This window comes from Dicentrarchus labrax, unplaced genomic scaffold, assembly GCF_905237075.1.
Source record: "Dicentrarchus labrax unplaced genomic scaffold, dlabrax2021, whole genome shotgun sequence".
NCBI lineage: Eukaryota > Metazoa > Chordata > Actinopteri > Moronidae > Dicentrarchus > Dicentrarchus labrax.
In genome coordinates, this window is record NW_026136722.1 from 21,472,906 (window position 1) to 21,489,513 (window position 16,608).

A 16,608-nucleotide genomic window follows, 5' to 3' on the forward strand; every position below is an offset into this window, starting at 1 on the left:
TGGCATCAAAGTCAGCCATTTTGATTTTTTTTGTCATTTTCTGTGATTGTTCGTGTTGTATTTGAACAAACTCCTCCTAGGGAATTTATCGGATCTACTTCAAAATTGGTCAGTACAGTCAAAAAATGGTGCTGATTAAACGTTGTGCTATTTCAGACTGTACGTTGAACGGCGTGTCTGTAGCATGAGGCCATTTTGAATTCTGTGGTCATACAAACTGAAAAGTTGAGCTATTTGTGACTGTACATCAAACCGCGTGCCAGTGACAACTTGTCGATTTCAGCAGATTCGCCATAAAATAGTGCTCATAACTTTAGTGTGCAGTGTCCAATCTCCAATAAACTTCATATATTCTGAAACAGTTTTGCCCTGTACACGTCCTCATAACTTCAGTGTACGTGGTCCAATCTCAATGAAACTTCACGTGTTTGATAACACTCTCACCTTGAACATGTCTACATGACAACTTTCAGACATAGTGATAGCGCCACCTACTGGCAACAGGAAGTAAGCGCTGCGTGGCGATTTTTAGCTAATTTACGTGAGATTTTCATGTTGTGGTCCGCACATGTTATGACGGCACGCGACCCGGCCGCAGCACTACCCGAGTTGCGTGGAGTGCGAGGTCCCGCCCAACGCTGCTTGCAGCTTTAATTTAATTTTTATTTTTTCTGCAGTGTTGTCAGATAGTGGTTTTATTGTGAAGAGCCGGATGTCCTGTTATTGTTGCTTCTGGCGGATCACAGGCAGCACAGACTGTGGATGCCTCAGCATCCCTGCCTCCCTTCCTGACAGACACAGCAGCATGACATAACAACAGACAGAGGAATGGTAAATATAGATTTTGCTGTAGCTGTGTATTTATTACCTTTCGATGAACCTGCAGCACTTTATTTTATCCCGGCCTTTGACATTTCTGACTGAATGTTTTCTTTATTTGTTCCCTGATGAATTAGCCTGACTTTTTTGAAACGTTCGTTTGCTGTAACTGGTCTAGTTTCGACATTGCTGAATTATATAATGGATGAACCAGTCTCCATCCGCTAAGGGACCAACAACAAATACTTTAAAGTGATAAAACATGAAATGCTGCCCGATGTTGTCATAATGAGCCTCTCTTCTTGAGTACTTATACACAGAATGTACTTATTACATGTGTGTATAAAAGTTCATGCAGGTGTTATTAGCACAACTGGTTGTGTCAGTGGAGTGCGACAGAGAGATGCTGTTTTGTGTGAAGCCCTATAGTCAGAATGTTACATAACTGAGCAGTTTGAGCCTGTGAGCTGTCCTCCTGCTGCTGATACAGTGAGATCACAGAGAACAGGCTAGATGAGGCCACGGGCCACAGAATTCATTTACACTATGATGTGTTTTCACTTGGATACAACATCCAGCTATGTTGAATGCAAACAACAAAAGAGAGGCAGCCCATTCAAACAGCATGCTGCTCATAGTTACAGCTGTTTGAGTCAGATGATCACAAACTGGTCCAATACTGTCCTCGTAAAAACTGCTCAAACAAGATGACTTGCTACTTTTCTCTGTGTAATATCCTTATAAATTGAATACTTTTTTCACAGTGTGGTGCCTTTAGAATATTATCTTTTCTCATTGCAAATGAACTCCATTGGGTTGGCATTGGAGATTTAAAATAAACAAATACTTGGAGAGGGACAGAGCCAGCGACCGCTGGAGGTCCCTATTGTATTTGCTATGTTTCTTATTATTAGGGACCGAGCCAGTGACTGCTGGAGGTCCCCATTGTTTTGCTTCGTTTCTTCTTATTATTATTAGGGACCGAGCCAGCGACCGCTGGAGGTCCCTATTGTTTTTTTTTTTTTTTTTATTATTTTTAGCGCTTCAACTGGGTTTTGCCCCCTGAACATATAAAAAGTCAATTTTATTTGGCAAAGTTGTCGGCCTATAAAAATTTATATTCTGTGCAACGCTTTGTTTGCCCTAGGTGGCGCTACTATCATAAAAATTTAGGTCTAACTTTGCATAGTTTATCGCACATTCAAAAACCTTATACCACGTTCGGTGAATTTTATGCTTGGCTAAAGAATTGTCAGGCCTGACTGAAAAATGTTATGATTATGAAATTCACAGGCACTGTAGAGTGGTGCCTGTAGCTCACATACCAAAAATCGTGTTTGTAGCGCCCCCTACAGGAATAAAAAACAGCCCGGCGCCACGTTTCACTGATATGTACGAAACTCGGTAGGCACGTGTAACATGCCGGGACGTACAAAAAGCCTCTTGGACCCATACCCCAAACCCCACAGGAAGTCGGCCATTTGATTTTGATTTTCACTTTCGGCGAACTTTTCGCGTTGTATTTGAACAAACTTCTCCTAAGGAATTTATCGGATATGCTTAAAAATTTATGAGTACAGTCAACAAATGGTGCTGATTAAAGGTTATGCTATTTACGACATTCCGTCAAACAGCGTGTCTGTGGCATGGCATCAAAGTCAGCCATTTTGAATTCCGTGCTCATTTTCTTTTTTTTTTTCTTTTTTTTTAAAAAACTCCCCCCTTGGGAATTTATAAGATCAACTTCAAATTTAATCAGCGCTATCTAAAGACTTTCATGCATTAAAAGTTGTGCTATTTACGCACATTCAATCAAACCTTGTGTCCGTGGCGTGGCATCAAAGTCAGCCATTTTGAATTCCGTGCTCATTTTCTGTGATTTTTCGCCTTGTATTTGAACGAACTCCTCCAAGGGAATTTATTGGATCGACTTCAAAATTGGTCAATGCAGTCAAAAAACGGTGCTGATTAAAAGTTGTGCTACTTGAGACTGTACATTGAAGGGCGTGTTTGTGTCGTGCCGTCAAAGTTGGCCATTTTGAATTGTGTGGTCAAACAAACTGTAGATGAAAAGTCGAGCTATTTGTGACTGTACGTCAAACCGCGTGCCAGTGACGACTTGTAGAATTCAGCCGATTCGCCATAAAACAGAACTCATAACTTCAGCGTACGTGGTCCAATCTCAATGAAACTTCACGTGTTTGATAACAATCCCGCCTTGAACACGTCTACATGACAATATTCAGACATAGGCACCCACTGGCAACAGGAAGTAAGCGCTGCGGGGCGATTTTGAGCTGATTTACGTGAAATTTTCATGTTGTGGTGGACGTGTTGCAACAGCACGTGACGCGGCCGCAGCACGCCCCGAGTTGCGTGGAGTGCGAGGTCCCGCCCAACGCTGCTTGCAGCTTTAATTAGGGATGATTAAAAGTTGTGCTATTTGTGCATGTACATTAAAGGGCGTGTCCGTGGCGTGCCCTCAAAGTTGGCCAGGTTGAATCAAATGTCAAACTGTGATGCCATTTCCGGCATTTTGCAATGGTTTTCAGCATTTTTTTGCATTGTATTTGAACGAACTCCTCCTAGAGAATTTATCAGATCTGCTTCAAAATTAGTCAGTACAGTCAAAAAATGGTGCTGATTAAAAGTTGTGCTATTTGTGCATGTACATTAAAGGGCGTGTCGGTGGCGTTCCCTCAGAGTTGGCCAGGTTGAATCGAATGTCAAACTGTGATGCTATTTCCGGCATTTAAGGGCTTCTGTTTTAACTAACTCCTCCTACAGATTTTATCAGATTGACTTCAAATTCGATCACTTCAATCTACACACATTGGTTATCAAAAGTTGTGCTATTTGTGACTGTATGTTTAACCGAGTGCCCGTGACGACGTGTCGAATTCCACCGATTGGCCATCAAACAGATGGTACTCATATCTTCAGTGTACAGTCCCACCCTGAACACGTCCTCATAACTTCAGCGTACATGATCCAATCTCAATGAAACTTCACGTGTTTGATAACATTCCCGCCCTGAACATGTGTACATGACAATATTCAGATATAGTGATAGCGACACCTACTGGCAATAGGAAGTAAGCGCTGCGTGGCGATTTTGAGCTGAGTTACGTGAAATGACTGTGCCAGTGACGACTTGTCGAATTCAGCGGATTCGCCATAAAACAGCACTCATAACTTCAGTGTGCAATGTCCAATCTCCAGTAAACTTCATATATTCTGTAATAGTCTCGCCCTGAACACGTCCTCATAACTTCAGCGTACGTGGTCCAACCTCAATGAAACTTCACGTGTTTGATAACATTCCCACCCTGAACACGTCTACATGACAATATTCAGACATAGTGATAGTGGTAACAGTAAGTATCACGTTTTATACTTTCATGTTCTACTCCTCGCAGGATGATCAGATCCAGCTGAAATTTACTTATAAAATGCAAAACACATTGTTGATGATATGTGTTGACTGTGGTGAGGGGGCGTGTCTGTGGTGTGGCGGAAATTTTGATGTACCCCCACAAAACACGAATTTGCTATAACTTGAGTGTACATTGTCCAGTCGGCTCCAAACTTCACTTGTCTGATAAGAGTCCCACCTTGAACATGCCTATGTGATAATATTCAGTAATAGTGAGAGCGCCACCTAGTGGTGAAAGGAAATATATATGTTTTCTTTTATATATATCTCCCAGCAGATTTCCCAGATCCAGCTGAAATTCTTTCATCAGTTCCTCCACAACAGTGCGTCTCACTTTCTACCCATCTACATTCGTCCACCAAACTCCTTGCATACCACCAGTAGTACCAATGTGGCATGTAGTGTAAAAGCGCTTTGAGTGGTCGGAAGACTAGAAAGGCGCTATACAAGTACAGGTCCATTTACCATTTACCATTCACCATAGTTTAAGAACCGGTGCTCTACAGTGAATGGTAAATGGACCTGTCTTCCGACCACTCGAAGCGCTTTTACACTACATGTCACATTTGCCCTTTCACACACATTCACTCAGTGACAGCAAAGCCCATCGAACAGAAACTAACTCAATAATTCACATTCACACACTGATGCACAGCATCAGGAGCAATTCAGGGTCCAGTATCTTGCTCAAGGATGCTTCGACATGGGAAAAGCTGGGGATCGAACCAACAGGCTCCGATTAGTTTACGACCGGCTCTGCCTCTGAGCGACAGCCGCTTAGTACTGTAAGGATATTTGAGAGCAGGCCACACATAGCGAGAAGTATGGTGGGTTGTTCAACACTTAACAACTCTGTTAATCCATTTCCTGGTGAAAACTTGGTCTACAAAAACATGTTTGGCTCAGCATTTTGTTTGTATTACTTTATTAATCCCACTGTTGGGTCTCAGTCTAAATTAGTTCTCTTTTTGATCAAAAGATTGTGTCCAACATCACAAATTCTAAGTCCAAATTTGGTTTAAAAGTTATTATCCTTCTGGTTGATAAATAACAATCAGGATTCATCAAAGTTGGCACTAGATTAGAGCTTTATTATCTTAACAGACAAACAAGGCCCGAGTCATCCATGGAAAGACTGAATTCAACCTCACAAAGCTTCTCCTTATATACTCTTGCATTCCGTCACAAGTCCTGCCCAACTTCTACCTTTTCAAACTGCGACATAATGGTGTAAATTCCACTCTGGAAAGACCCTGAAATTCCATTTTTCTGTTCTACTGGTGTCTTATCAGCCCAATTATCCTGCACCTGTTGGGCCTATGTTCTTATCATAGAACCCGCAGACTTCATGGCCTACACCAGTAGGCCATGACATTTTCTTTTTACTCTCCTTTCTTCAGAATTACACCATTAGAATCTAGTTTTCTGTACTTCTATTTTTTAAAAACCATTTATTACCTTTTTCTTACACCATTATGTCACAGATGTCTTTTACTGTATTTTTAAAAAACCTTTATAAACTTTACAAGAAACTTGTGTTACAATCACACACAAACATTTGGTATAATCAGTGCTTGTTTTTTGCTACAACTACACATTCTATATGTTTCACACATTAAATCAAACCTTTACTAAAACCATGGTGCTTACTACTTCATCAACAGTATTTGTGCTTATCATGCTTAAAACATAATGCCTTCATTAACATCATTGTGTGCTTATATAAAATCTATTCTACTTAACACTCAAAATCATCATTACTAAAAACATAGTGCTCTTTACTTGATTTCCAGTTATCTGTGTGAACAAGCCATAGTGCTTACAACATAATATCCAAACTTTCGTGTGATTACTTGATTACTAGCTTATAATATGTACTAACCTACACTAAATTTTATACTACACCACACTGGGGAAATTCCCTTGTCACAGCAGCAATTACGTGAAATAAATAAATACAGATATAAAAAAACTATGGTAAAGTGGTAAAGCTATGGTATGGTGGTAATTTGAAAAACAGAAACTACAACATTGATCAGGTGTTGTAGAGTCTGACAGCGGCAGGGATGAAATTGTTACAACCTACAAAACACTGTTTATACTAATGAACTGAAGTCTGGGGAAAGGTGCGTAGAATGATCCATAGCTGCCCTGGTCACCCAAAGAAAATTTCTTTCAAGAGTCTGGAACTCTTAAACTAAGATGCAGTGTGTTGGAGTGTCTATCACTGCACACTATGCAATAAGTTGCTATAAAGTTTGACTTTAGCTCTTCTTCTTCTTCAGCTGATGCCTCACTAATTACTCATCTGCTTTCAATGAAATATGGAGAGACTGTGTATTTACCTACAGTTATTTTGCTACATTGGAATGACATTGCTTCGAATGTTGGATGTCTTATATAATATTAATCATGTCATTGTTCCGAAGCATTTTAAATTAGTCTTTACAGACAAATTTGTTTGACAGCACATTGTGGGTCTTTTATCTTTCACCAGGTTCCTAATGTTGAACATGTCCACCCCCAGCGAGCTGAAGTCTCCCTGCGTGACTCGCAATGGTATGGTCAAGCTGCCCCCCAGCCAGCCCAACGGTCTGGGCAGTGCGAGTATCACCAAGGGGACCCCTGCTGCCAAGAACCGCCTGTGCCAGTCCTCCTCAGTACCCTCCATCCTGCCTCCTCCACCATCGTCTCTTCCCTACCACCACCACCACCACCTGGACGGTTCCGGTATGCCCACCTCAGCAGCCTCTCTCTTGGGCTCTGATCTGGAGCCTGGAATGCCTCTTATGGGCTTAAAGCCATCCCTTCGTCAGCTTCCCCCTCTCACTCTACCCAAACCCATGTTGCTGGAGCGCCAGCTGGTCCTGGATGAGAAGCTGCTCAACCGATTGCTCTGGTACTTCACCACAGCTGAAAAATGTGTGTTGGCGCAGGTATGCAAGACATGGCGCAAAGTGCTGTACCAACCCAAGTTCTGGGAGGGTGTGACTCCCATCTTGCATGCCAAGGAGTTATATACCTTGCTGTCCAATGGGGAGAAGGAGTTTGTCAGTCTGCAGGCCTTTGCCTTGCGTGGCTTCCAGTCTTTCTGCTTAGTGGGTGTGTCAGACCTGGACATTTGTGAGTTCATCGACAACTACCCGCTGTCTAAGAAAGGTGTTCGCTCAGTCAGCCTCAAGAGGTCCACCATCACAGATGCTGGTTTGGAGGTGAGTCAGGATTTGGTAAAAGAGGGAATTTACTGGATGAAATGTTTACCTGATCTTTGCCTGGGAGAGTAGAGCATTATACTCAGAGCCACTCCAGCTCTCCCTTGCAATCTCAGCAGCCATTAACGCAACAAAGTAGTGTCTGTGGGCAGCAACGGTTGTGAGTAGCCACCAGACACTACTTTGTTGCCTCAATGGCTGACAGAGGAAGAGACAGAAATGCAGAATTGCACAGCAACAATAATAGTAACAACAACATCTATAATAGAAGAAATATGAGTAATGGTAATGATGTTAATTATGATGACAGAGACGATAACAGTAATATAATAATGATGATAATAATAATGATAATATTAGCAGTGGGCATCAAGCAGAACCACGGCAGTATGCACAACCATGGGAGACGAGAAAGCACAAAAACTCAGGTGAAGAAGTAAAGTTAGTAACATGCATTAGTAGGACATAAATGTGTACAGATACAGAGGGAGAAGAAGAGTCCCCTGGAAGTCTAGGCCTATAACAGCATAACTGAGGGATGGTTAAAGACTCACATGAGCCAGCACTAACTATAAGTTTTGTGGAGAGGGTGTCTGCCTCCTGAACCAAAACTGGAAGCTGGTTCCTCAGGAGAGGAGCTTGGTAGCTGAAGGCTCTGGCTCCTGTTCTACTTTTAGAGACTATAGGAACCACAGTTCTTTAAGATATGAAGGTGCCTGACCTTGAAGAGCTTTGCAGGTGAGGAGGATTTTAAAAATTATAATATAAAATTATATTCTGAATTTTACAGGGAGCCAGGAAGCTAATTTTAGTGTTCTTCTCCATGCATCTCGTATAGGCTTCAGTATAACTGGCACCAAAGTCTGACACCAAACAGCATTAGAATGTTGTTGTTATAATGTAATTCTTTTTTAATTTTTGTAAAAAAAAAAAGAAAAAAAAAGGTTTAAGGTAAATTCACCCCTTCTCAAGGTTTTATGCTATACCTTATTAGCCACTGGCCAGTTATTAAGATGTCATTGCTTGAATACTGGTTTCTACATTAGAAATTACAATATTCAGTGCCATCACTAGTGGGATGAAAGTTCAATTCAATTGCAATTTATTTGTATAGCGCCAATTCATAACAGAAGTTATCTCAGGACACTTTTCAAATAGAGCAGGTCTAGACCGAACTCTTTATAACATTAATTACAGAGACCCAACAGTACCACCATGAGCAAGCACTTGGCGACAAGGGCAAGGAAAAACTGCCTGTTAAAAGGCAGAAACCTAGGACAGATCCTTCGGCTCTAGGTGGGTGGTCGTCTGCCTCGACCAGTTGGGGTGAGAGAGAGAGAGAGAGACAGACAGACAGACAGACAGACAGACAGACAGACAGACAGACAGGTGTACAGCAACAACAGTATTGGCAATGGCAATCTAGCAGGACCATGGCAGGAGGCTCCACCAGGATCGATAAGAACCTGCGAGACGAGAAAGCACAAGAACTCTGGGGAAGAAGTGAAGTTAGTAACATGCATTAATGGGACAGGAATGAGTGCAGAAAGAGAGAGGAAGAGAGGAGCTCAGTGCACCATGGGAAATCCCCCGATAGTCTGGACCTATAGCAGCATAACTAAGGGATGGTTCAGGACTCACCTGATCCAGCCCTAACTATAAGCTTTATCAAAGAGGAATGTCTTAAGCCTACTCTTAAATGTGGAGATGGTGTCTGTCTCCCGAACCACAACTGGAAGCTGGTTCCACAGGAGAGGAGCTTGGTAACTGAAGGCTCTGGCTCCTGTTCTACTTTTAGAGACTATAGGATCCACAAGTAGCCCAGCATTCAGAGAACGTAGTGTTCTAGAGGGGTAATAGGGTACTATGAGCTCTTTAAGATATGAAGGGGCCTGACCATGAAGAGCTTTGTAGGTGAGGAGGAGGATTTTAAATTCTATTCTAAATTTTACAGGGAGCCAGTGCAGAGAAGCTAGTACAGGAGAGATGTGATCTCTATAGTTCCTGTCAGTACTCGTGCTGCAGCGTTCTGAATTAATTGGAGTGTTTTAATGGACTTATTGGGGCAACCTGATAATAAAGAGTTGCAGTAATCCAGCCTTGAAGTAACAAATGCATGGATTCGTTTTTCTGCATCTGTCTGTGATAGGATGTGTCTAATTTTTGTAATATTACGTAAATGAAAGAAGGCAGTCCTGGAGGTTTGCTTGAAGACCTTTCACGAGGCAGCTGTGAGAGAACTTGCAAAAACTAAACTATTCCCTTTTAGTCTTTTATTTTTGGTCATTTATAGTTTTTATTTATTGTATTTCTCAAACATCCTGCAATATGACAGTACAACACGTATCTTTCACTCTGTGGTCCACAGGCAACAAAGTACACACACAAAAACCCCAAAATAAAATGAAAACTGAGCAAACATCACAGCACATCAGTATAAGTCACAGCATCTCCCCTTCCCCATAACACATAGCATCCCACATGACATACATTACAGCTTTCTATGACATATTGCAATTAAATGAGCCTCAACATCTGAGGTAGCTACCCCACATCTCAGTGATCCAAATTCACTGAGATGTGGGGTAGCTCACAGAGTATGAGGCTGTAACAGTCATGAATTCAATCCAGTCCTTAGACTGACATAGATTTAACCCAAACTGTACAGCTGGTAAAACAGATGTGAACAGAAGGGCCCCAACCACTCTGGGCGGAAAATGGGGAGACCAGTGGACAGTCCCACATGAAATATAGAAAAATACTCACAGAACTCTTACATTTACAGCACTCCTCGCTTCTACTTATACCAAGTTGTTTAAGGCTGAGTATTACAGTATCTGTGAATTATTTTATGATATAAATTTACTATCCAACTGGCCAACTCATGTTGTGGACAATGGTAAATGGTAAATGGACCTGTACTTGTATAGCGCCTTTCTAGTCTTCCAACCACTCGAAGCGCTTTTACACTACGTGCCACATTCACCCTTTCACACACATTCACACAGTGACTGAAACTAATACTCTTACACATTCAAACACCAATGCACAGCATCGGGAGCAATTTGGGGTTCAGTATCTTGCTCAAGGATACTTCAACATGGCACCAGGAGCCGGGGGGTCGAACCCACAACCTTCTGATTAAGGAACGACCCGCTCTGCCTCTAAGCCACAGCCGCCTCAGACATCTTTGTCAAGCTCACTGCCCGGGTCCCTTTGCCATATTATCCTCTATACAGGGCAGTTACTGACATTTTGTAACATGCAGAGGATGATTGTACATGATGGAAGCTTTAAAAACCTTTACAATATAATGTTCATCCAGTCCTGTATTGTTACCCATAAACTGCACACAGCTGTATAATTGGAGGTATTTTCAGATTCTATCACTCCTTTAGGCCCTGAAAGGAGTAGAAATTTAGTCTGGTTTTGGCTATGAGTCTGTATACAAGTGGATGTGTTTGGACATTAGGCAGCATAAGTACCTGTTGTTTGTGTTATGGTAACAGAGAATATTAGACAGCAGCGGCAAAACAAGAATATTTTTTCTTTCTGTTCTCATAAGCTCTGCCTTTATGCTCTCATATTCCAAAAGAGGCATAATGCTTGCAGAGTGGGGCTGTTCATACCTGCTAGGCTAGGCTGCTATTCTGGGATGAGTGGATGGTTGCTATGGAGAAAGCTGTAATTGTTGGCTACATGATCTATATATGAACTTTCCTGTTGTGTGGTGCTGTTCTGTGCTTTACTGTTTTGTTGCACCTTGAAAATGGAGAATTATAAAAGCACTGGTTTCGTTTGACAGCACAATAATGTGCAAAAGGTATCCATGCTCTGAAAGCCAATTTTTTTATTATCAATGAAATAATCCAAACTCAGCTCTGCATTATGAAATGTTATTTCATGCTGCTTTTTTCCACATTCCACAAATTTCCAAATATAATACAGATCATTACCCAAACCAGACTAAAAGGTCATAATATTTATGTACTCATGTGGCAAATCACTTCACTAAATTGTTGATATGAACATCTCATTTTCATTTTCTCTTAATTGTTTTTATAGTTGGACTTGTTTCTCTAGCGATTCTACTGACTTGGAGTACTGTACATTCTCATATAAAAGGCCAGTATTATAGATCAACTCAAAAACAGCTGACAGGATGAACTGATAAAGACTGGTTGCCCATAAAGGCCTTTTCTTAATTATTTGTTTTGATTGCTCTCGATGTTAACCAACCATAAACCAATAATAGAATAGAATTTAAAATCCTCCTCCTCACCTATAAAGCTCTTCATGATCAGGCCCCTTCATATCTTAAAGAGCTCATAGTACCCTATTACCTCACTAGAACACTGTGTTCTCTGAATGCTGGGCTACTTGTGGTTCCTTTAGTCTCTAAAGTAGAACAGGAGCCAGAGCCTTCAGTTACCAAGCTCCTCTCCTGTGGAACCAGCTTCCAGTTGTGGTTCGGGAGGCAGACACCCTCTCCACATTCAAGAGTAGGCTTAAGACATTCCTCTTTGATAAAGCTTATAGTTAGGGCTGGATCAGGTGAGTCCTGAACCATCCCTTAGTTATGCTGCTATAGGCCTAGACTATCGGGGGATTTCCCATGGTGCACTCTCTTCCTCTCTCTCTCTTTCTGCACTCATTCATGTTCCATTAATGCATGTTACTAACTTCACTTCTTCCCCGGAGTTCTTGTGCTTTCTCGTCTCGCAGGTTCTCATGGATCCTGGTGGAGCCTCCTGCCATGGTCCTGCTTGACTGCCATTGTCAATATCACTGATATTATTGTTATTATTATTATAAGTATTATTATTGCTATGGTTACTGTTGTTGCTGTTGTCATGTTCATCATCATCAGTCACTACTATTAGTGTAGTTGTTGCTACTGTTGTTGCTGTGCGTCTGTCTGTCTGTCTGTCTGTCTGTCTGTCTGTCTGTCTTAGTCCTAAATCTACTTCATGTAAATTACTTGTAGTAACTGTCTAAACTTACATACTGGTATGGCCCTTTACAGGAACTAATTGTAGAATTTTAACATCAAAAGTGTTATAGAATTCAAATAAGAATTATAGTATATAGTATAAAATATAATTATAGTATAAAACCAACTAACAAAACACTGTAGACTAATAGCCTGTGGCCACAGTTTATTTGGTGCAAATGAATTGTTCATATTTTTTGCACAATAAACTGTACAATTATTTATATTGATATTTTAGCATTCTACTGTAACAGATATTCCATGGGGCATCCCGATGGCACGGTGGTCTAAGACGCATAACTTGGGACCTAAACATGGTACATGTTGTGCCATTGTTATCCTTTTTTCCCTCTCTCTTTAGCTCCCATTTCTAGAGAGCTGCTATGTCTAAGTTCCCTTCTAAGTTGTGGCATAAAGTTGACAATGGATGCTCAGCAAATGTTAAACCAGCAATAAAAGAGTCATTGTCATGGTTACCATGCGCATTTGCTTTCTGGCTGGCATGAGCCACATGGCATTGTAGCACATTGTAGTAAGCTAGATCGATAATAAAATATCGTGTCAATAAATTGGGTGTCTATTAGATTACTGAGTCGCAAAATCAGAATCAGAATCAGGTTTATTGCCAAGTATGTTTTCATAAACAAGTTACATGGGTGCATAAGAATTACAATCAATCATAGAAAAATGTAAATAAAAAAAAAATAGAGACAATAAAAAGGAGCAACTATATACAAATATAAATAGTGAGAGAATATGTACAAAATGGCTGGTTACTTAAATAAATGAGTAAAGAGCTGTACAGAAATTGTGTGACATATAATTATAATTGCAATTTGCAACATAAAAAAAACAACAGAAGTGCATTAATGTAATGCATATATACAGGGTTGGTTTAAGAGTTGTGCGGCACACAAGTTGTTGTGTGTCAGAAAAACAGCTGTTTTAGCATCAGTGAGTATAAATGTGTGACATTTTAAGATTTACATTACCTTAGGGGATGTGTAACTATTTAGTGGTTGTGGCCCAATATGAATGCTTGCTCGTGATGGGAACTGTTGGGTCTCTGTAAATAATTTTATGAGGAGTACGGTCTAGACCTGCTCTATTTGAGAGCTGAAGTGTCCAGAGATAACTTCTGTTATGATTTGATGATACAGATAAATTGAATTGAACTGAACTTAGAGTTAGGTTGTAACTTATCTCTGTGGTGCAACCGCTTTTATTTTAGTAATGCATAAATCACAACTTATTAATAATTTACATTATAATTATGATAAGTTTGAACTTTCACTCAGCTGATGCAACAGGCTGCTGGTCCAAAATACACCCACCTTCACATTGGTACTTGTACTGTAACTAATATGGCCACAAGTTGTGAAGACACACAGATGCTGACTCATTACAGTGATTCTCATCTGCTGACCTGTATTTAATAAGATGTAGTCTCAGACATAATTATTCTATAATTGTCTATACTGTAGATTGGCAGAATAGTGTAGAATATGAAACCTATGACCTAAATGGAGCAGAACCTTAATTATGTAACACCTGTGTTTACCCTCCTATTTCATGTCAAAATGGCTGCTGTGAAAAAGGTTTGTTAGAGAAAGGGTAGTTGTGAATAACGCTGCACGTTCTGATTAAAACATTGTACAACCTACCTTGAACTGCACAGTGGTTTAAATGGAGTCCCTTTCTGATGCCTTTCTAATTAGTTGGGTACTGTCTATCTACTATTTATCTCTCTGTAAGCACATTCCACCAGCTACTGAGTCAGACTGGTGGCCTTTATGTTGCAGGTCATGTTGGAGCAAATGCAAGGCCTGATGCACCTTGAACTGTCAGGCTGCAATGACTTCACTGAGGCCGGCCTGTGGTCCAGTCTGAATGCCCGGCTAACTTCCCTCAGTGTCAGTGACTGCATCAATGTGGCGGATGACGCCATCGCTGCTATCTCACAGCTCCTGCCCAACCTATCAGAGTTGAGCCTGCAGGCCTACCACGTCACTGACACAGCCATGGCCTATTTCACAGCCAAACAGGTAGGATGTCAAAACAACAGAAACCAGCTTGGTACCTCGTACACACCTTCTTTCTCATTGTGGATCTCAAGTATTTCTGTTTTTCGAGTGATGTTCTGTTTCTTTTAAGTATTTGAAGTGGCCACGCTCAATGAAGATACAGAGGGTTTTCTCTGGTTATTGATTTAGGTATTGAGCCTCTATATAAAAAAAGTTTTGAATTGCTTTATTTTGAGATTTTGACAAATAACAGTAGTGAGTGCATAGATTGTGAACGGTGCCACATGTGCGGCATATTCAGAATTATATTCCACCTGCAGGGCTACACCACCCACACTCTTCGGCTTCACTCCTGCTGGGAGATCACCAATCACGGTGTGGTCAACATGGTGCACAGCCTCCCCAACCTGACCGCCCTCAGCTTGTCTGGCTGCTCAAAGATCACTGATGATGGCGTGGAGCTGGTTGCTGAGAACCTGCGTAAGCTCCGCAGCCTGGACTTGTCCTGGTGCCCAAGGATCACTGACATGGCCCTGGAATACATTGCCTGTGACCTGCATAAACTGGAAGAACTGGTGCTGGACAGGTCAGTGTGTCTGTGATTCTGTGCTTTCATCATTTTGAAAGGCAGATAGAGATGTAGAAGCTGCAGAGGTGGGTAGAGGAGCCTTAACTGTACTCAAGTCAACATAAAGTACAGTCCATTTACCATTTACCATAAAAAAAAATCTGGTGAAAGTAATTGCCTATATGAAAGGCAGAGTAAGCCATAATTTATTTGGGCATTCTACACATACATATACACGTGTTTATATATATACATATGATATGCCATTTAGGAAATTATTATATATATAACATGAAACTCTGAATAAATGGAATGAAAGTCTGAATATACTGAAAGAAATCTGCCGTCATCGAGGCACTGGTGCCATCTTATGTTTTAGATGTGTAATATTATTACAATGTTGCTTCAAGACAGTCGAGTCATGCTCATTTAAGCTGGAAGGGCCCACCAGATTTTTTTTTTCGTTGCCATTTAAAAAAAAAAAAATGTAATTATGTTGTTTTATATTCAGGCCCGGTTCTACGAGGGGGCAAATATGCATTGCACCCTGAGTTTAATAATTTGTACCCTGTCAAATGACAAGCGCAAGGTGGTAGGTAGCACAGACTGTATGGGCGTCTCCAAGCACACATTCTAATTTGGTCCATGTATGTTCAGCAGCACAACCTGCAAAAGGGCTGGTTGAAGGTAAATATAGATCATAGGTGGCGATTATTAAATACTGTGTCAAAATGAAGACACTGATTTGGTGAAACCGCTTGTATTATTATAACCTGACTGACACTCTTTTAGTGATTATTATCTTATCTCACTTTGTACATTGTCATATAGTTCAGTAAATAATGTTATTGTTAATTGTTAACAGTGTTTGCATTGCATTGTGTTTGACGGATAAAACATGAGACGCTATGTTTGCCAAAACAGAAAGTTGGATGAGGCTATGATAGGCCCTGGTAACTGGAGGTCTCCTTCATAAAAAGCAGAATATCGAGTTCTAGTCGAGCAGTCTGATGTGGGTAGAGCTCTGTATGGTTATATTGTAGCAGCCTGCTGTTGTTTTCAGGCCATTTAATAAAGGTAAACTCAGCGAACGGTCGTGCATAAAGACACTGCGCTCTGGCACGGCACTTTACCCAACTTCACATATATACGTCCATGCCTTCAGATGCTGCAGAGACTTCATGAACTGAATGAGATGCTTTTTATATGATATAAAGCCACTGTGGACAGCACATACTGTAAGAATCACCCACATTCATTCATAGATCAGTGACTGATTTACTGACTTTCCTGCTTTAACCATATTGAACCTTTTGCTGCTTCCTATGCATTGTGTTTGAACATACAGCTGCAGTACAGTAGCAGTGTGAATATTGGCCTGCATTTGCCAGGGTTTTAATTATCTCTTCATTAGTATGGACTGCTTCTGATAGATTCTGTGCAGGCTCACTCAGGCCCAGACTTCTTGTAGTAACATCCTTATGGAATAATATTAGGCCGGTATCGAAAACACAAGATGGTGTTGTGCCTTGATCACGTGAAATTTCATTCCATAT

The 16,608-nt window shown here is 40.9% G+C and overlaps 1 protein-coding gene across 1 annotated transcript in view; it reads left to right on the top strand.

Annotated features, from left to right (window-relative positions):
* The window catches only part of fbxl16 (F-box and leucine-rich repeat protein 16), a 53,892-nt gene that overhangs the window by 22,648 nt on the left and 14,636 nt on the right, over positions 1–16,608 (top strand). Inside the window, exons 2-4 of the mRNA XM_051386920.1 lie at positions 6,753–7,467; positions 14,263–14,505; positions 14,805–15,070. Of these exons, the coding sequence (XP_051242880.1) occupies positions 6,760–7,467; positions 14,263–14,505; positions 14,805–15,070 (1,217 nt within the window). The 5' untranslated portion in view covers positions 6,753–6,759. The remainder of the gene's footprint in view (positions 1–6,752; positions 7,468–14,262; positions 14,506–14,804; positions 15,071–16,608) is intronic.